This window comes from Aquila chrysaetos, chromosome 25 (assembly GCF_900496995.4).
Source record: "Aquila chrysaetos chrysaetos chromosome 25, bAquChr1.4, whole genome shotgun sequence".
Taxonomy (NCBI): domain Eukaryota; kingdom Metazoa; phylum Chordata; class Aves; order Accipitriformes; family Accipitridae; genus Aquila; species Aquila chrysaetos.
In genome coordinates this window covers 9,296,430-9,317,457 of record NC_044028.1, presented here as the reverse complement: position 1 = coordinate 9,317,457, position 21,028 = coordinate 9,296,430, and the positions used below count along the sequence as shown (strand labels likewise).

The 21,028-nt window shown below is 39.4% G+C and overlaps 1 protein-coding gene across 1 annotated transcript; it reads left to right on the top strand.

Moving 5' to 3' along the window:
- The first annotated feature begins 15 nt into the window (after positions 1-15).
- On the top strand, positions 16-12,842 carry LOC115335994 (acyl-coenzyme A synthetase ACSM4, mitochondrial-like). The gene is made up of 14 exons (XM_030002406.2): positions 16-268; positions 2,775-2,951; positions 3,812-4,022; positions 4,442-4,649; positions 5,028-5,171; positions 5,911-6,067; positions 6,687-6,766; positions 7,548-7,671; positions 8,196-8,276; positions 8,403-8,504; positions 8,880-9,007; positions 9,711-9,810; positions 10,537-10,656; positions 11,474-12,842. The coding sequence occupies exons 1-14, from the start codon at positions 206-208 to the stop codon at positions 11,558-11,560; spliced, it is 1,782 nt and encodes a 593-aa protein (XP_029858266.1). The 5' UTR covers positions 16-205; the 3' UTR covers positions 11,561-12,842.
- The last annotated feature ends 8,186 nt before the right edge of the window (positions 12,843-21,028 follow it).

The window sequence follows — 21,028 nt, the reverse complement described above, 5'->3', positions numbered from 1 at the left end:
AAGAAAAAGGTTACTCCACAGAAAGAATTGTGCTGCCTGGTCTGTTTTGTGCTATGTTCTGTTCTCATTACTGCAAAAGAAGGAAATGATAAAGTAGAAAGGGTTTAATTCCAAATCCTTTTTGACAGAGCGTCCAGGTTTCACATCTCTAGATAAGGGCTAATCTTTACAGTGCCTCGTTTGGGAAACACGTCCTGAAAGCCAAATGAACCGAATGAAGAGGATCTACCCCAGCCAGCTCTCAATCTATACTGTCCACAGCAAACAGGTCAGGAAAACGTTGTCTGAATTCCTAGTGTTGTTGATCATAGAGCAGAAGCAGCTAGTACTAAATCAGGAAAAACAATTTCTGATTCTTGCAGCAGTTCAGAGGACTTTGCTATTCCTGGGTCTTTTCCTCAATTTTCTTACTTCATTTTTACCTCTAAGTTTCCAGGTGAAAAAGTGCTAAGAACTGTTGAAGGCTTTCACACCAAAATTTTGCAGACATTTTTGTAGACCACTAGGGAGTCCTGGATTTAAAATGTTTTTCATCTTGCCAGTCTTGAATACCATTTCCAATCTTGAACACTGTTCCTGAATGTTCTTTCTCTCCTCTTTTCTTTACAGGCTATTGTGTAGATTTTGTCATTGCAATGCTCCAAAATCTGTAGACTATAGCTAAATCATAGAATTAGAGCAGACTAAGAAATGAGAAATATCTTACTATGTTATTAAAAAGAATAATCAAAACTATTAGGCTTTTCTGTTAAAGGAATGAAAGAGGATCCATTGGTTTTTAGCATTAACAGTGGAGGTCACAACCTCAAAGAAAGGTTACATTTAATGAAAATCTTGATATTTTTACTGGCAGTTGTTTCCTTAAGTAAGAAAAAACAATAAAAATTAATGTATATCCCAGAATATGAGACAAAACCCCTTTATTAATGTCCATTTTCTATGGACGTGTTTAGGGATTATTTAAAATACCATCTTTCACCTGTAAAACCATTTTTGGATTAATTTTTTCCACCAGGTCCTGTTAATAGAGTTTTGATTTAAAATGCAATTACCATCTAAGTAAGTTTCTGCTCTATAGTCCTGATTCTGAAGTGGGTGGCACTGAGGGACATAATAACAATTCTATGTTCATGTCCTATGATTCTTTCTTAGGAGCAAATGATACCCTATAGGATTATTTACAGCTGGTCAGTATTTCTCTACCACAATCTCCATGTAGCATGGAGAACACCATGAATTACTGTTGGTTTTGGCAAAGTATCTGTTCTGGGGGGGAAATCTGCATCCAGATTTTTTATGCTGTCAGGTATCACTGAAAAGATTAAGTTGTGCGAGTTCTAGGTATTTGAGTTCATTCACCTGGTAGGCAGATTAAATATTACTGTAAAAGCTTCTGCTAAGGAATAAGGAAATAATTCCACTGTTAAATAAGTTACTTTTTCTTGGGGAATAAAATTTGACCAAAACTGAGATCTGTGCGTCAGAGATGTAAGTATAAGTGGTTACGGTTGAAGAGACAGGACAAGAGGTAAATGAATACAAAATGAACTTAAAAACCTGGGACAAAGGGCAAAACTTTGCAGCTTCACTCAGGCCACAGAAATTCCACATGGAAAAGATTTTAATCAAGAGTTCACCTATAATTTTGTTCCTAGTTTGTGGATAGCTTCATCCTTTGTAAGAACAGAAAAGAAAATTAACCTGTATTTCGACAGTCACTCATCTAACCTTGTATTGAGTTCAGTAACTTGTGTATAGTGGTAGAAAAAGGAAAATCAATAAATGGACCCAGGTTTTAGAATCATCATTCTGACTGGACTTCACTGGCTCCTGCTCTGACTGTGGGCTCTTCCAGACACGAGACAGTTGTTTCTTCCATGTTTGATAATCTTCACATGCGCTTACGAGAAGCTTCTAAATAGCATTAAAATTCTTAGAGTTGAGCACAGTTCTGAAGCAATCTTCTAGACCGCTGAAAATAATAATAATAGTAATATTAAAAAAGAGAAAGAAAAAAAGAGTAGCAATGGAAAGGAAGAAAGTAATTGGACTTGAGAGCTCTTAGGATCATTACAGTGAGTACAGATGGAAGAAGGCATTTACAGCGAGCAAATGTAGAAGTGTCTAAATCAAATTTGGGGACCTATGTAAGGGATTACTGAAGTGAAGGTTCTTGGGATATATACGATGAATGGATATATTGGTCAGCAACTGTTCAAGCTAAAGCAGTGAGAATCATGATGGAAGTAGTCTGGAAACATCCTTCAGCTCGACGTGAAGGAAAAGGACTAGAGAATCAGCTACTGAATGCTTTGGTGTGAGAACCAGTAACCTTCTTATAATGCAAACAATAACATCTGATGTTGTGTTTGACTAAGGAGAGTTGTGGGCAATTAGCAGCCTCAAAGAACACATCGAGAATCTGTAAGGATGAGCTGAGCTACAGACAAGATGCCAGATCAGTATGGTACATTAAGTCCTTAAAAAGCTGGTGGTAAAAAATATAAGAAAGCAGGATGGGGAACTTCACGTTTAATTGAACTGTTAAAAACATCAGTTTGGCTGTAGCTAGCCTAAGTGACTTAAATTAATAACTCATCAGTTCATAACTGAATTGTCTTTGGATAATCTCAAGATTATTTTATTTTTCTTTTTTTTCTTTTTTTTTTTTTTGTTGTTGCAACAACATAGCAACAATTCTGCTGATTTTCTTATGTAATCTACAGCATCTACGTACATCATCTTCTGCCATGAAGTTGTTGTTTAAATTACAGACTCTAAAATCCTTGTGGACTCTGAAGCCTCCTAATAGGACTTTCCGCGGACACCCCAGGTTGCTTGCCTCTGATGTATATTCACAGTACGAGTCGGTCAGGCGGGGCGAACAGGAAATACCAAAGTACTTTAACTTTGCAAGTGATGTACTGGACAAATGGTCTGAGATTGAAAAGGTAGATGATCTTTTGTTGTGCAGATGAGATACTTTAATTTTAAATTTAATTTGAAATAAATTGCATTTTTTCTTTATCAAAAAAAATCAGTTGCCAAAACCAATTTGCATTAGAAAATTATACAAAATCTCATTCTTTTTTGCTTTATTTTAAAAGTGTCTCTGACCCTTGGTTCTCCCTATGTAGGTAGAAAAAGCAATGGTAAGTCCCTTTTGACTTTGATTTCACCTCGGAATGGCTGTGCTTATTCCTTCTGCATACTGTAATATTAGATATTCACACCGTAAAAATACAGGTAACGTAACAATAACATTGCATGCTAGGGAAAATTCTCCCACAAATGTTTAATTGCCTTGCTCCAAAGTGGATTCTGTATTTGTCCAGATGCCCTGTAGTTAGAGACCACTTAACTCCCCTCTTCCTGAGCAATCAGACTAGAAAGAGTCCTGGGATACCTTGTTGTCCTGTTGTTTTATTTTGTCCTCTGCCTGTGCTGCTTCTGTTTAATAGTATTCCACAACTCCATCCAGAATATCAGGAGTATTATGTGAAGTATTTCACATTATCTGTTATTTTGTAAGAGCATTAATGCTCAGCGTAAGGCTTAAACTGAAATAGGATCCAGACTAGGACTTGAGACTGAACACAATTGGGATGATAAACATTACATGTTCAGAAAAGGAGAATTTATTGGGAATATCTGAGCTTGATCCATAGCAAGTCTCAATCCATTAAGGACAAGGGAAAAATAGCCAGTTGTGAAATACTCGGATGTTCCTTAATTTGCAGATATTTGTGCATCATAATTTCACGGTCTTTCAGAAGAAAATATTTTAGTTTTGAATCCCTATGTTTTGTAGGCTGGAAAAAGACCATCAAACCCTGCCTTTTGGTGGATAAATGGAAAAGGAGAAGAAGTGAAGTGGAGCTTTGAGGAGCTGGGGTTCCTGTCTCGGAAAGTGGCCAATGCGCTGACTAAAGGATGCGGACTGCAGAAGGGGGACAGAATTGTTGTGATCCTGCCACGAATCCCAGAATGGTGGCTGGTGAACGTGGCTTGCATGCGAGCAGGTCAGTGAGCATATCTGAGACTGGTAAAACTGGTTAATGCAAGTCAGTTGAGAGGATCAAGAATTTATATGGTTTATAAAGGAAAAATAATGTAATAATCTAGTGAGTGGCCTAGCTACCATTTACGCAGGGAGTCCTGAGGGTTTTGCACTAGGTGCTGTAGGACAGGTGGCCTGTGCAGCAGGCATGGAGATGACAGAAGGCAAGGAAGAGCCATGGAACTCACCAGACAGGTCCACATTTCATTACTTACAGGAAAGCACAAGCAGCTGCATTACTCCACTATAACTGTTTGGCTTGGGAGTGCCAGGGCAAATTCATCTCAGAGGTCAGTTTTGGGAATAGTTAATAGTTTACGTTCTTAGAAAAGAAGCAGATGTAAAAAATGCCATCCCAAACTAACTTTATTGCTCTTCCAGGAATTGTCTTAATTCCGGGAATATCCCAATTATCAGCCAAAGACATATTATATCGACTCCAGGCATCAAAGGCCGCGTGCATCGTTACCGATGACACACTGGCTCCTGCCGTGGACTCAGTGGCATCTGAGTGTCAGTTTCTGAAAAGCAAGCTAATCGTGTCCAAAGGCAGTCGGGAGGGATGGCTGAACTTCACTGACCTGTACAAGTGAGTATGAGTTAGTGACACTGCAGTCACGATGCAGAAAGCAGACCTGTTCTCCACAAGTGCTCATTTACAACTATTCATTGACTACAAATACTTATCAAATGCCAACGTTAAGGTGTTAATCATGACTGCTTGATTGCTGATCCACATCAGAGTTGTTTACTAACAGTGGTCTTGTTCTGGGAATTTTCTATCCTGTTCTTCTGAAGGGGAAGTCTATCTGAGGAAGTCTAACTCCACATTATTTTAGTCTAATTTGGTGAAAAGCTTCTGTGAAGCTTATTGGGGTAGAAGTTCTGCAATATGCAATACGTCATTGCATTCTGAAGCCTGTGTAAAGTAACCACTGAAGTCACGATTGCATTCTCTGTTTTAAAGAAACCAATCTGCTGACCATTCCTGCGTCAAAACAAGGATTCGAGACTCAATGAGTATCTTCTTTACCAGTGGAACCACAGGTTCTCCAAAGATGACTGAACATTCCCAGGGTAGTCTTGGTTTCAGACCCCTTTTAAGTGAAAGGTATGAAAGGTTTGAGCCTGGTCGAACATGGGATAATTGAAGCTGCGTAGTAGAACTGATGAAAAATTACCGAATAAGAAATACCAATTTACAGCCCCAGTCATTCTCCCTTTGAAATCGGACTAGAAATTCCAGCAGATTTCTAGGGGCATAGGATTGCCCCCAGTGTTTCCATTTTTCAGTGAATATCTCTTACCCTTGTTTTAGAGTTGTTCAAAGGACAGCCATCAGCTGGGAATACTTTAGCACAAAGAACCAAGAGATACCATGCTGTTTGGGCTGCAAAAAGCTTTGTGACATGTATAGATGAGCAGAAGCAGAGTTTATGTTGGTTGCACGGATCACCCTGGTCCCTCAGCAGCCTTAGAACTGAAATATCTGGTGTCCAACACAGTATCCATGAATGCTGCTGCTTCAGCCCTATCTTCCTACCTAGCGCAAAGTCACTTTATTGAAATTCAGACTCCTCTTTTTATGCTATGTTATGACTGACATCATATATGTATGATATACATGCACGTGTGTGTGTATATATATATATTTATGCAAATATATTGTTAGGTGGCCTTTTATCCTAGAGCTAGCTCATAAAATAAACTTACTCAGAGTGCCCAGGACCCATATATTTTGTTCAGAAATCTTGGGCTTGGTTTTTTTGGTTTTCTTTGTTTGTGGTGGGGTTTTTTTAAGCAAAAATTTTTCATTATCTTTTTGTTCATTTTTTTTTCTGCTCTATCAGGTACTGGTTGGATTTGACTCCCTCAGACGTGATATGGAACACAGCAGACACAGGATGGATAATGGCTTCACTGGCATGTGTTTTTGATCCCTGGGTTTTTGGATCATGCATCTTTATACATAGGCTACCACAGATTGAATCAGCAACCATCCTAAACGTAAGGAAAAACTCATGGAGATGTGTTAATCTGCAGAAAGGGCGCAAAAAAAAAAATTCTTAACAGCAGCCATAGCTTTCATGAGGGTCGTGTCCATAGTTGTGTTCGAGATGCTGTATCTGTTGTGTAAAGACCCTATTTGCATTTTTAATGTACCAGAAGTGGCCAAACCTGTGGTTCATTCATACATTTTGCTCATAGCTGGAGAGCACGTGAATGAAAATCATCCAAAAGCAGCACTAATTGCTTGTCTTTTGTTCTAGTGACTGTGGAAGTAATATCAGCTGCATCAGTAATGCAGACTGAAACTGAAGAGTTTCTCTGCCCACACTGGCCAAGATGAAAGTGAAAATCTCCCTATAATGTAGACAGAGGCAGGCTTATTCTGGCCATGCTCCAAGCTGTGCAGTCTGGGTGTCATGTAGACATGTTAGCATGGGATTTTGTCCCATCAAATATACTGTGAATCTCTGCAGGAGGGCTTCTTACCCAACAGAGAACATATGGTGCTTTTTCATAGAAAGGAGAGCTACATTTTCCCCCTATATCACCTGTTCACTGTACATCCACAAGGCAGTTTTTTGACTTAATATGTCCATCTTGTTGTTTAACTCACTAGACTCTCTGCAGATTCCCCATTGACACACTGGTTGGTGCTCCGACATTGTTTCGCATGCTGGTGCAAAATGATCTCTCCAAGTACGTCAAATTATTTACTAATGTTTAATTTACCCTCACTAAACTTTAGTGATCTCCCAGATCTAGCTGGTTGACCAGAATAGGGTAGTAATTTAGTTTAAAGTAACCTTCCTGAAAAGACCATCATACAAAATTTGTGAGTTTTGCCGAGTTTTATGATCAAACATAGAGAAACTTGATGTTTTCCTTCAGAAATTTGAGACTTTCAGTACTGAATTTGCGAGCAAATCCCTGAGGCTATGAAACTGAGTGCCTGTTAAATTCTTTATCGTAATTTTCAGTTACCACATTAATTGTCTGTGCTTTGGGAAGGACTGTTGTCCTAGAAAGTCAGTATCAACGTAACTGTGAGGAGTGACTTGTGGCAGTTGTACATCATCCCCTGCTCCAGTTCTCACTGCCTGCCACTGTTGCTTCCTCCCGTCTTGCACCTTCTTACTTGGGCTGTTGCAGAGGGTCAACAATCAGGGCCCTGGCTCAACAAATCGCTCTGTGGTTAGTTATAGGCATGTCCTTAAATCCCAGCTGACTTCAGCAAAAATTTTACTTCATTTTTCATGTGTGTTTAACTCCAACTACTACTACTCATATATATAGTGTTGAGCACAGACTGATATCCTTGTTGTATCAGGAGCCAAAGAATCAGGAATCCTCTGATTTCCCCACTACTGGACTAACTCCCAGTAAACAGCTCTCCAGTATTATTTGTTTACAGTTACATGCTCCTTGTCTGGCCCAATAGATTTAAGTACTGCCTCTTGTTTTTTAACTCCCTGTGAAGCTACAAATTCATGAACCTGAAGCACTGCGTAAGTGGAGGGGAGCCACTCAACCCAGAAGTCATGGCGCAGTGGAAAAGCAAGACTGGGCTGGACATCCATGAGGTATATGGCCAGACCGAAACGGTATGTCTGTGGGTCAATATTCTATTAAATCTTTGTCATTCCTTTGTGCTTTACAATGTTTTAAGGTTGTTTTGAAAGAATACAGCCTGTTTCTTCCTTCCTTTCCATGAATGTTTCAGTAATCTCCCCCCCCCCACCCCGATACCTTCTGAAAGAACACCCTTTTGTGGCTCTCCTCACAGACCCTGCCAGAAACATGGATTGTTGGGAGAAGATGTGCTCTAATATTTCCATAAATGTCCTTAAGCAAATTCCAAGTAACAGTGACAGACAAGAGGGCAGAGTTTGAATCTAAGGAAGAAGACTGGTTAGCAGAGAGCATGAATTCTTCGCAGATAATGGAACAGCATTCTTTCAGGGAGTTTCTTGATTTTGCTGATCTGTACCATACAGCACTGACATACAGGATCCTATGAATCTTAATTCCTTACTTTGGAATTATTCTAGAAAATACATTTAATGAATTGAATGTGAATGTAGCAATTTTCTCCTGCAAAACTTTGTTTTGATTTTGATTTTTACAGGGAGTAATCTGCTCTGTTTTTAAAGGAATGAAGATTAAACCTGGATCAATGGGGAAGGCAGCTCCCTTTTATGATGTTCAGGTTTGTTAGCTGCTCTTTAGATTCTTTCATGGGGGTTTTTTGGTTGGTTGGTTTGGGGTTTGGTTGTTTGTTGGTTGTTTTTTTTTTTCTCCCATTGGACTAACATACATGTTCTTTTCATTCTAGATCATAGACCAAAATGCTAATATTCTGCCTCCAGGACAACAGGGGGAAATTGCTGTCAGAAGCAAACCGATAAGACCGCTTGGTTTATTCTCTGAATATGTAGTAAGGACTTTATTTTCTTCCTCACCACCACCGATCTCCCCAAAATCTCTCCAACTGCATAGTGGTTCAAAAAGCTGAATATTTTTCACCAGTTTATTATTTATTACCAGAGTAATTTGTTTGTTTGGATTCAAGGATGTTAGAAAAGGGAAGAGAAGAATTTGCTCAAGATTGAGTTAAAATTTTTTTAAAGAATCAAAATGTTTCTGGTTTTTAAACCTATTTTATTGTAATTTATAGCAATGTCAGTACAATTCTTGAACATCCTTGCCTGAAAAATCAAGTTCTAGTGCATTTAACATTATGTGCATTATAACATAATGTATAGCTAATGCATGCTCAAAATCTAAACTCCTGTTTGTAAACCGCTTTGAGGATAACCCTAAGAAAACAGCAGAAAGTGAACGTGGGGACTTTTATGTCACTGGAGATAGAGGGACTATGGATGAAGATGGGTATTTTCAGTTTATTGGAAGAGACGATGACATCATCATTTCTTCAGGGTCAGTTTGCATGCTTCCTTTCTAAATCTGCTGTTGTATAATCTTATATGTTGTGTTCCTAGTGAGCTTCTGACATGATAGTCCTGTGATGAATGTATTGACCTCTTGACTTAGGAATACTTGCTTTTATTATTAGCTTTTCATAGACCTGCCGTATCATCTTGGTGATGTCAGTGGCATCTCTGTATCCGTTTCCCCTGCAACATCTCGTCTGTTTCAACAAAGAGTGAAGACTTCCATTGGCAGAGGAGGGATTTTAATCTAGTTTGGTTTTTGACTAAAATTGAAGGACATCTCTATTGGACTCAAAGAGCATTGAAACATTTTATTTTTAACATGTTGAAATGAAACAATTTGATACTGTATGACGTGATACCATAAGGTGGCATCAGCCATAAGGTGGCATCAGCTGGTACTGCAGACCCCAGCTATTGGGGTGGGATGGAGCTCCAGCTTAGGAGCCAGAAGGAAAAGGGAGAGATGGAGAGGTATCCACAGCCCCAGCAGTCCTCTACCACATGACCACCATGAAATGCTCCTACCTTCTCACACAGCCAACTTTCCTATTCTGCTTGAAGTTTCTATAGTTGGTTGTTGGTTTGGTTTGGTTTGGTTTTTTTCTTCAATATGACAATTAAAAAACATTTGGTACAGGTTTTCCAGCTCATAAAACCAAATCCTACATTTTTCTTTTCTTACCTAGGTATCGCATTGGGCCATTTGAAGTAGAGAGTGCCCTGATAGAGCACCCAGCAGTAGCAGAAACAGCTGTTGTCAGCAGCCCAGATGCCCTCAGAGGAGAGGTAATGATGCTGAACAGGGCGGGGGGGGAAGCAATATGTTTGTTTAAATATATAACTGTATGAAGCAGTTCCTACTTTACTGAATAATGTACAGCTCTAAGGCAGTCATGTCATCATGGATAATCCTACTTGGGGTGACAGGGAAAATCCCTTCCCTTTCATGTGCCTTTGCTCTTCTTTGTTTCTTTTCATCCCAAGAAGGTCTTCTCTGTGAAGAACATTACAGTGATGTTTACCTTCCCCTTGTTGTTAAGCACTTGTCTATATGCTGAAATTGTCTTTTCTGGCTGTCTTGGTGTAGCCAAAGTTATACTATAACTGCCCTAGCATTAGACTTGGGCTACACGTATGGAGAAAGCATAGTCCTGTGCTGGGATGATAGGGGCCTGCTGTCCTCAATGTGAACTTCAGAGAGAAACAAAATGTCCCTCAGCTTCAGGGAGAACTCTGCAGAGACACCTCTTATTACTCCTTCTTCTTGACCCCCACTGAGAGGATAGAGCAAATGCTCATGCTTTGTAATGAGGGCAGGAAGACTGCTTTCAGCTTTCCCTTCTGCACATACATGTGCAGAACCTGGGCACAACCATTTCTTATATTGTGCTGGTTTCTCTGTTCCTCCCTTTTGCATGTCATGACTCTGAGCAGTACTGCTCACTGGTAACCTGTATATCAGCTCTTAAAAATGGATGGTGTCAGTTCACTTTTGTCAACCTTACCTTATAGGTTGTGAAAGCATTTGTGGTCCTGTCCCCGACCTTTTCAGCCAGTGACCTGGAGAGCTTAACCTGTGACTTGCAGGAGCATGTCAAGAAAACTACCGCTCCGTATAAATACCCTAGAAAGGTAAATACTTCTGACGATAAACTTTAAACTAGGGCACCCTTCCATAAATCTCAGGAGAATTACTATTTGGATTTTCATGGTTCACCTGAAAGAGACAGTGGTGAACATTCAGCTAGGGCACTGGCTCCAGAAAATCTTTCCTAAATAACATTAGTTTACATTGTTTTTCATACATTTGAGTAAAGTGTTTGTTTAAACCTCTCAAAAATTTCTAGGCTTCGTATGATACCCTAGTTAGATCTGCATGTTCTAAGTCAGGCTCACAATCATAATTCTCCATTTTGTATTTAATCTTCAACCAAGCACCCTCCGGTGACTTTAGGGTAGTACCTGACTGAATCTGAATAAGTTTTTATCTACTGGTCCTCACAGTTAATAAATAAGAGGAAAGCTCAGGAGGATACACTTGGTGTGTCTCAGTAATCCCAGCACTACAGGAAAAGAGTTACCAGCAGTGCCTTAGTTCAGCTGTGCAGACTAAAGACTTTGTGCTAATAACATCCCTTTTTTCTTCTTTTGTCATTCATCTCTGACCTCTGATACCATTTAGGTATTCATCCTTCTGTTACAGTACTCATGTTACAGTACTCAGTTTGGTTAGCTGGGAGGCAGCTACGCAGATGTTTGGCCATCTAGGCAGCCAAAGAAATGGTTTCACAAGTGGCATAATCTGCTGCCTTGATTTGGCTTGGACTTGATTCTTTAGGCGAGCAGTTCTTACTGATGGGAGTCCCCTTAGTTTTCAACATATGCTGAGAGCCAGTCTTGGAAAATCAACTCTGTAGAACATGCTACATTGTTTTCTGTCTTTATTTAGGTGGAATTTGTCCAAGAGCTGCCAAAGACAGTCACTGGGAAGATCAAGCGGAATGAATTAAGAAACAAAGAGTGGGGACGGATGTAGCATTGTTTGGAATTTAACAGAAGTTCTTTCATTCTGTTAAAACTATATAAATTTCTCTGATGGAACTGCCCTCCTTCTGACCTATTTTTGTTAAATGCCTGAGCATCAAAAACTATAGATAAGACCAAGATGTGATGTTTGTGCCTGCTTGCAAAACTTCTAATGTCGGTACCATGGTTTCAGTTCCTGAAGCACTGCTGGGAAAGAGAACAAACCATACAACTCCATTCTAGTCCTGAATGTCCATAGGTTCACCAGAATTTGGCTGGTGACCCATCTCTTTTAGATAGCATCCAAGATCAGTGAAGAGATATTGCTGATATCGATTGTCTAGCTCCAAGCTGCAGAAAAGGGAGGCATGGATTTGAGTGGTTCAAATGCTCTGTCCTTAAATGCAGCATGTTTAAACTGAATGCAGCTCTCCTATCATTTACTGAAGATGGAAAGACTCCTCTTTATTGACACTACCATTTGACCTTCATAAACTTTTCTTGTTTAATACATGTGTTGATGATAAGCAGTGCCAGCTTCTCCCATGCTTTTTCCACAAATACTCTCTCATACAGAAGTAGCTTCATTGCTTGCCCTCTGTTCTGATCTTTGCACACAATAGACAAAACTCCTGTACCACTTCTGGTGGTCCTTAAAATCAAGTTTGCTGTTTGGCAGGTGACCCAATTTGTAGACAGATTCTTTGCCATAGTAGACACCTGCTACAGGATCAGTCTATTTCTGCAGCCACTTAGAGGTGAAACCAGTGAAAAAACTCCCTTGATCTGCTTTGGATGATCACATCTCTGTTTAACATTTAGCTCTTAGCTTTATGAAGAAGCATGTATTGTAGTTTACACACCCTTACTTCTTACAGTTGCACATGCTAGAGTGGGCCAGGTTTTAAGGCTATATCAGTTCTTGGCTGTTCATCCTCAGGTTTTGTTAATTTTGTCTACTGAATGAAGATTTCCTTTTCTGGTGTGAATTTTCATTATTTGACAAAAACGTCTCCAGCCTTGGAGTCCTCTTCTATTCATTAAATAAGAAGGTATTGTTGGAGAACAATAACATCTTTAGGCAGGAGAGTAGGTCTTTTACAGCTGTGTCTCACTGCCTGGAGTTCTGTGTCTACTGCAGCTGTAAAGTGAGATTTGGAGAACTGTAATTTTGAGAAAGTAAAATATTTTATTTCTTGAGAGTAAACACTTTGCTTATGCCAGTGAAACAATTTCTGTACTAGCAACTGCTGAAATGAAAACAATTGTCAATAAATACAATGTTTACTTCATTCTTTTTGACAGTAGCTTCATTTTTTGTAATGCTCCTTACTATTCCACAGAGATTTCCGAACACTTTTCACTATTTCACTCCTAAGGTTTCTAGGAGCATTAGATTACATGATTATAAAACTAATCACTAGTTTCTTGAATGCACTTGTTTGGGCATGTCACTTTTTGCTGCCTCAAGCTCTTCTCCGTACCCAGTTCAGTTTCCTTTAAAAGCCAAGTACTCCTGGGCCTTCCAGGGAGTCCACATCTTCTAGATCTTTCTGCTTGGTTTCAAACAAACAAGTGTTTCAAAACAACAAAAAGCGGACAAAACAACAAAAAGTCAGCAAAAAGTGGCCCCTGGAAACTATCCTTGTCTCTGCAGTTAGCTGTTTGGGCAGTTAAACTCCAGTAATGTCTGAGGACTGGGTGGTTGATTTTTATTTTTTTTTTTCCTCCCTCACCAAATTTAGGGACCTAAAATCAAGCAACTAAATTCAGAATTGGGAAGGTTCAGAGCCTTAAAAAACACAGGTCTACATGAAACTACCACACTGAAGACAAGAGTTTTACCACTGATTTCAGTGCAGTCATGATTCTTGATTCTCTAAATTCTAGTGTGGCTCTTTAGAATAATTTGCTGCAGGCTTCAATGCTAGAACTGTCACCTACAGTGATTCCTTGCTTAGCTGACCGTAGAAACTGGGTTTCTGTTGTGCTCTAGTACCCAGTTTTTTGCATGAATGGGCTGGGATCAAAGTCAAGCAGACTGCCAGGTTATTCATGCCACATGCTGTGGCTGTAGTCTGTGAGGTGCATTGCTCTGTGCTGCAGCAACCTCTTATTATTGATACTCAGTATGCTTTTCTATCTCATTTTCAAGGTAGATGGTTTGTTTAATTCTCCTCCTCTGCACAGGATCAGAGAATTGCCAATACATTTCCCCTGATCCTTGCAGAATGATTTTGGAAACACAGGCTTGCAGCTACAAGCAGTTGAAAGCAAAATACATCTCGCCAGCACATGTCTTTCTTTTGGAGCCACAAAGTTTGAAACTTGACTGAATCATTGTATCATTCTGGCTGAAAAATATAATTTTCAATCAACTAGCCTTTCCCTTTGAGACCTCCTCTCCATCGCTCTTACAGCCCAGCTTCAATTTGCTGTTAGTCTCAGAGACAATAAAAAAGGTAATACCTGCATCAGAAAAGGTATTCTGTATCAAATACATTTTGATGCATTATTTCCTGAGAGTTTAGCGTCTCATCCAAAGCCTATGGAAGGGACATGGTGACTTTGGTACGTATGGTCTCTATAGGGATTACTGAAATGCAACATTAGGATGAGGTTGCAAAACAACCTCACCCAGGTACCTCTGCACGTTTTGCCTAATGTCTGCAAAAACAATGCTGTTCTCCCTTGTATCAGGATGACAAGGAAACAGAAATGGATCATAAGGAGGAACTCGCTGAGTTCTTGAGAATCTCTGGTCTTCAGCCTCATGCACCAGAAGATAATTAGCCCTTTCTTTTGGTGTTTTATCTGTGTTTAGAGTGGGCAACACAGCTGTTCTAAGGACAGCAAACAAGTAAAATAACTGTACTTCTTTTAGAGGACTTGTTTCTTTCTTCTGAAGTTTTATAAAGTAGAAAGAAATCTTCAGTTTCAGCTGGGGACAGGGAACATGTTTCCTCTGCAATGTTTTCCCCTTAGCGGTCATATAAATTTTTTCTGGTTTGGAATAGTGGCAGCCCAAGTCCTGAAAATGCATTGCTACAGATGGGGGACTAGCAGTTTTATTGCAGTAGGATTCAAAATCCACATTTTTGGTGGTAGGATGAGAACCATGCGTAGGTGTCGCCCTTCTTTTGAAGGCATGTCTCTTGTCTTCCAACCACTAGCCAGGAGTGGAATTCTCAATTCAAGGTTGGGAGTATTTATTTGGCATGTTTTTAAACTGTGAAGAATGTTATTATGCATAATATAAGACTACTAACTTGCACAAGCAACATGTATTTATGTATTTGTGAAGACTATTTTGAAATAGTAAAGACTATTTTAAAACAGGTATGAACATAAGACCCCATCTTTTGCTTTAAGAACCCCTCTGAGGTAAATGAAATGAGAATTGTGATTATATTCAGTATGTGAGAAATAATCCTTTCATATATGATGCTGTCATACATCATGAGAAACTAGTAAGTTGTAGAAATTCATAGTACATGCTTAATGTTGCATGTATACATATATACTCTGTGTGTGTGTATATATAGTGTGTATGTATTTTGGCACATAAAATGCTCTGCTTGCATTAGTAAGAAAGTTAATATTTAGGTTTATGTCTAGAAATCCTTAATACATTTCCAGAATGTGTTTGGAACTTGGTCTTGCAGATTAGCTGGATGGTGATTTTTGTGACTTTGCGTGTGTTATTTTAGCCAGTCCATTGAGCAGGAGCATTTTATAAGTGATCTACAACTTCATCTCCTTTCCCACAATAGAAAAAGTCAGAATAAAGCTGTAATGAAAAACAGAGCAGCCATTAGGTGATTTTGGTTTTAGTTATTCATAAGGCTTTTCAGATTGTTGATGTAAAACCAATTATTATGCTAATACTTGATCTGAGTCTTAATAGTCCCCCTGTAAGAATAAAAACCCCCACAAGTTATAAATGAAATGGATGTAAGCATATCTGTGTGAGAAGGGTTCATTATTGAAAAGATCAATTAGAGAAGGGGTAATTTGCCAAGTTCAGCCATCACATTCAAGTGTTAGATTTAAGATGCAGACCAGAACTCACCATCGGTGACTGAGCTTCCATCAGCTGCGGCAGAACAACAGAGTCCAGCAGCTGCTTGTTTCGTAAGATTCCCTTACAGCCCTAAAAATCCAAAATACGGTTATCTTCAAGGACAATCTCACAGGCTTCTAGTGAGCGTAGAAAATGAAATCCCCCATGAGAGCAAGAAGTTTGTTTAATGTGATTCTACCAGAAGAAAAGTGAACAAAATAAGGTTGTGGTCAAATCCGGCTGCAGCAGGGTCTGCCTGCCAAGGAGCCCATGCTCCGCACAGCTCCGTGCTCTCCGGTCAGGCTCCCCTGGACAGAGGGAGGCTGCGAGCACCACGCTCCTCTGCTCTTCAAGGCCTCTGTGAGCGCCACACATTTCGGATAGAAGGGCTCAACTGGAGAAGGTAACACACTTTGCCTCTTTAATTTGGGTATTTACACTTACTTCCAGTGGGTGATACGGCATATGGATACATTTAAAAAAAATAACGTTTATCTCAGCCTTTTATGATGCTTTCATAAAAGATCCATATTTGTTTTGCTGTGGTACTTCCTGGGTAATCAGGGGCAGAGATGAGATTATTTGCTGGGTAATGGGCCAGGCATTCACAGCTAGATTCTTTAAACCTCATTGTCTATTACTATGGTCAGACTGGCTAGTTCTGGATAGAAAGCATTATTTTCTTAATAAATGAAATAACAGAAATTTGAAGGAAGCAGAGAGGGTTCTGTGCGCTTCCCTTAATCAGATTAAATACTTCCACTGTCTTTTTTCCCTACCGTCCTTATGATCTGCAGCAAAATGACACTAAAGGTAAACCCCTTCTACTAGGTGATATGAAGCTACACTCCTCGAGAGATTCCTGAGGGAACCAGGCCTGTTAATGAATGGAAAGAGAATTGTGTAAATTCACAATGTCTACATCCACTTAACCCCATTTGTAAATTATTTTTTCCTATTAAATGCTTCCTTTATAATTCTTTTCTCATTACCAATCTTTGGATGAATTTGAATTCCTCTGACACACTATGGGACCTGTCTGATACAGGCCGGATAAAATTTGACTATACCACCTCATTTTCTCCATGGATTCAGGGATCATGCATCTTTTCACATGGCAAGCTACAGTATGACGCAGCAACTATTTTAAATGTAAGAATAAAATCAATGTGTCATTGAAAGCAAAAGCTGTTGCATTAGTGGGCTGTTAATGCAAGGCATGAGGGGAGACAGTGCTCTCAGTATAGTGGAAAGTCAAAAACATAGATTCAGTTTTTGTACCACCTACAGACATATGGATTGATCTAGGGCAAGTCACATCTCTCTGTAATACCACAGATTCTTTCTTAGTAAAAACGAGTACTGAAATCTCCCTTTCCACTGTAAACCATCCTGAGGCATGTTCTATTCCCACTAAATAATAGTGTCACTGTCACTTTGATTTTTGCTTGGTGTCTGCTTGTTGGAGTGCCCATGACAAGAAGTTTCAGCAAGTTCGTAGCAAATAGAACTCCTTTTTTTTAACGCGCAGAGTCTGTCTACGTTTCCTGTCACTTACTATTTGTTGCATGATGTTGCAGCATGACCTTACCAGGTATCCATTCCACCAGATTGCAGGCTGGAGCTTTCTGCCTTAGTCCCATCCCAAAGACTGTGTTGTGCACTGTCAGAGTGTAATAATTTCAGAAGCTGGGATCCTCATGGAGACGTGCAAAATTGCCATTTCTGCTTGTATGCAGCTGGACCCTAGATTCAAACCATATTCTTTCCTTCAGTGATTCTAATGCATTTTTTTCTTGGGTTTTTTTCCCAACATATATGAAGTTACAAATTCAAGAGTCTGCAATACTGCGTAAGTGGAGGGGAGTCAAACCATCCTGCCATGATGGCCAAGTAGAAAAATAAGACGGGGTTAGAATGTTATGGCCAGACCGAATCAGTGTGTTTGCAGTCACTCACATACAGCGTATATTGTGTGGAAATACCGTTACAAATGTCTAGAGTAGAAAGTCCCTGGTGAAAATTTTTACCTCAGACCAGATTGTTCCATGGTGCCACTTTGGTGGTTCAGATGAGGAGAAACTCCAAGTCCCATAAATCCAAGTTTGTGGACTTGCTCATCCCCCTACAAGAAATATCAGTACAATGCTGACACTAATGACAGTGTAGCCAAGAACACCGCTCTGCTGCTTGGCTCACACCGATACAAATCGGAGGACATTTCTGAGAAGTAAATGGAGCCAAATTACTGTAAAGGAAATCTAAATCAGAATAATTTAAAGCCCAGTTGATTTAATCTGGAACACCACTTTGAATGAAAACAGGATTTTTCCCACTGAGCGGGATCTTTCATTGATGTAGGTCAATGTTGTTGTATGGATTTCTCTCAGCTGTGCTGATTTACGCCATTAGATAAACAAGTAGTGGACTTTAATATCACAGTGAAAAAACATGTTTTTAAATGAACATCTTTTATTTCTTCTAGAACTGTAGACTATTTAGCTGTAAAAGTATCCATTTGTATGGAGTAACAAACCACATAAACTCAGTTTTCTTTTACAGGGTATTGTACATGCAACTCGTGAGGGGATGCAAATTAAGCCTTATGCGTGAGGAAAAGCACTTCCACCTTATGATGTTCAGGTACTTTGATGAGTGTAAAGCATTCTGGTTACTTCAGTCTGAAATAACATAAGGTCATGGCAGGACTGTTCTCTGTTTAGCAGCATGTCACGTAACTACTGATGAGCGAGCTTTCTTTAATTTTAGGTAATAGATGAAAATGGTAACATTCTGCCTCCAGGAGAAGACGGCAACCTTGCTGTCCAGATCAAACCAGCAAGGCCCTTCTGTCTTTATGCTAGATATGTGGTAAGGAATCAAACACGTTTTGGGGAATATTTTCAGTTCACTGGTGACTTTTGAAGTGCCTCCCTCCAAACATGTATGCTTAGCTTACAAAAACCTGGGTTTTTCACACAGCCCTGAAGGCATCATAACTGATCTCAGAAGCACTAGGTTTGGTTTACCACTGAAACAAAGATTTCAGAATTATTTGCCCAGCTCTGCTTCTTAATACCAAATTCTTATTTCCTCTGTAGGTATCACATTGGGCTGCTTGAAGTAGAGAGGGAGTGCCCTGATAGAGCACCCAGCAGGAGCTGAAACAGCCGCTGTCAGCAGCCCAGACCCTATCAGAGGAGAGGTAAGGACATTGATATTAGGAGCTACCTAAAATATCTAATGTATGTGTATATTGAGAAATAGCTATGTCTGTGAGGGAAATCCTGGCTTGTTATTAACATTGTGAAGATGCAGACTGGCGTTTTCAAATACATTTGAGGAGATGAAGAGGCATCTAACTTCCTTTTGATTTCAGAAAAATTAGGGGCACCTAGGCCAATTTGAAACTCTGACAATGGCTTCTCTGAATCCCAATGAGATCTTACACCGTGAAGCAATGTCCCCTAGCTATTCTTCTTAGGAAGGCCATTAAGCAAATGTGGCCCACCTGAGTCACCTCTCTTCTTGAACACTGCAAGGATGTGATGTGGCTGCCCAGACACCAGTGAAAAATTCCTGTCTGCTGGGAACGCCGCTATGTTCACTATGAGTAGTTTTAAGGCCCGTTTGTGGAGCTCAACAAGCGATAAAAACCAGAAAGTTGTCCAGCATCTGGCTCAAAACTTGTATTTCCACTGGATTGAAAGAAATTTGATTGTAGAAAACTGCATTATTCATCTTAGTCTTTCTATTGAATGTTATTCATCAAGTTAGTGATTGCTGAGTGTTGCCTTACTTTAGCTCTCTCCTTTAGGTGGTAAAAGCTTCTATTGTTCTGTCTCCTGAATTTACATCTCATGATCCTGGAAAATTAATTCTTCAGCATGTGAAAAAAGTTACTGCACCTTACAAAAACCTGAGAAAGGCCAGTATCACAGAGTTCTGAATATACAAGTAGTTCCTGGCAATGCACCCTAAAATTAAAACTCCTCTAATCAAACCTAATAATCAGATTAGAAATACAATCAGGTTATATTTTGGAATAGTCGAATTTTGCTTTTTTTTCTCCTGGAACCTCTTTTAATCCTTTTTTAATGTTTTTAAATGTAACATTGAAAATCTGACCCCATCCTGACTACATAAGTAAACACTGCTTCACTGAACATCATAGGCCTATCCTGATAGGATCTGATGTTGTCTTCTTACATTGAAACTACAGATGAACCTGTATTAGATTTCACTGAGATTATGTACAGGGAAATGAAATGTTCCTTCACCCAATCAAATTGTGTCCATGAGCATAAAGTTATCCTAGTTATTTTAAACAAAAGAATCAGATTTTACAAATTCAATACAGTTACATTAAATGTATTTCTAGACATTTTGAATGACTAACTGAACAGAGAAAGATAATGCTTGGATGTTACAATAACAGGGGGGTTGAATACTATAACGTGGGCAAAAGCCTCAGCTGGCAACAATCAATAGCCTGTCAAGTTCCTCAGCAGAGTTATCACAGTTTGCACTGGTCACAGATTATCAAGATCAAAGGGTACACTGCGGGTTTGGGGGAATCTCAGTGCGATTTTCACATCTCATTACTGGTGGCAGTGGGCTGTGCAGAGGTAAACAGTACTACCGCCTTTCCAGGTGAGGCAGGAATCAAACTCCACTAGCAGAGTATCTGGAATCGTTGAAAAGAACCCCAGGGCATGCACATTCAGAGTTAAACATGAATAGTTCATCAGGAGTAGCAGGATAAGCCCCACCTGGCTAAGCAATGATATGCCAGATCCCACCAAAAGTCTTCAGAAAAAACTTCACTGTCTGTCTTTGGCTTCCCTCAGTTTTTGCACAGGGTTCCAACAACCGTGATGCAGGGTTTTAAATTCCCTTCTGTTTTCCTGAGTAACAGCTTTGTTCTGGGAGATTAATTTTTCTCTCCTTGATTCAATTAGAACAGAGGGAAAACATGTTGGATATTTTAAACGTAATCCCATTTTTGGAGCAGGATAAGTAGAAATAGATGTAAATTTTTAAGTGCAATCATAAAAACATGTTGAAAAATGTAATCTGGTCACAATTTCAGGATCTGATTCTTTTTAAGCTCCTTCAGATTTCAAATGTGAGTAAGTACTTTTCCGCAAAATAATCCACTTTGTCTGAAGAGAAGTAATCAGATTGTTCATGTAATCCATTTATTCTATGTAAGTAAAAAATTTTTTACCATAATCTAATTATGACCTTGGAAGGTAATTTTTTTTAAAGCAATCTTAAAAATATAATTCTGGAACAGATTCTTGGGGTTTGGTACTGGTCTATGTTGGGCTTTAAACAAATCTGGCTAGATTTTCCCCTGAGCCCTGTTCTAGTGGTGTAAATTGCTCATTACAGCAGGGAAGGTCTCGCTCA

Excerpts from the sequence above, each read along its gene's own strand:
- LOC115335994 (XM_030002406.2), top strand. The coding sequence starts at position 206 with ATGAACCGAATGAAGAGGATCTACCCCAGCCAGCTCTCAATCTATACT. Across the intron at positions 8,505-8,879 it reads GTTTATTCTCTGAATATGTA|GATAACCCTAAGAAAACAGC; the intron begins GTAAGGACTTTA and ends AACCGCTTTGAG. Across the intron at positions 9,811-10,536 it reads CAGATGCCCTCAGAGGAGAG|GTTGTGAAAGCATTTGTGGT; the intron begins GTAATGATGCTG and ends CTTACCTTATAG.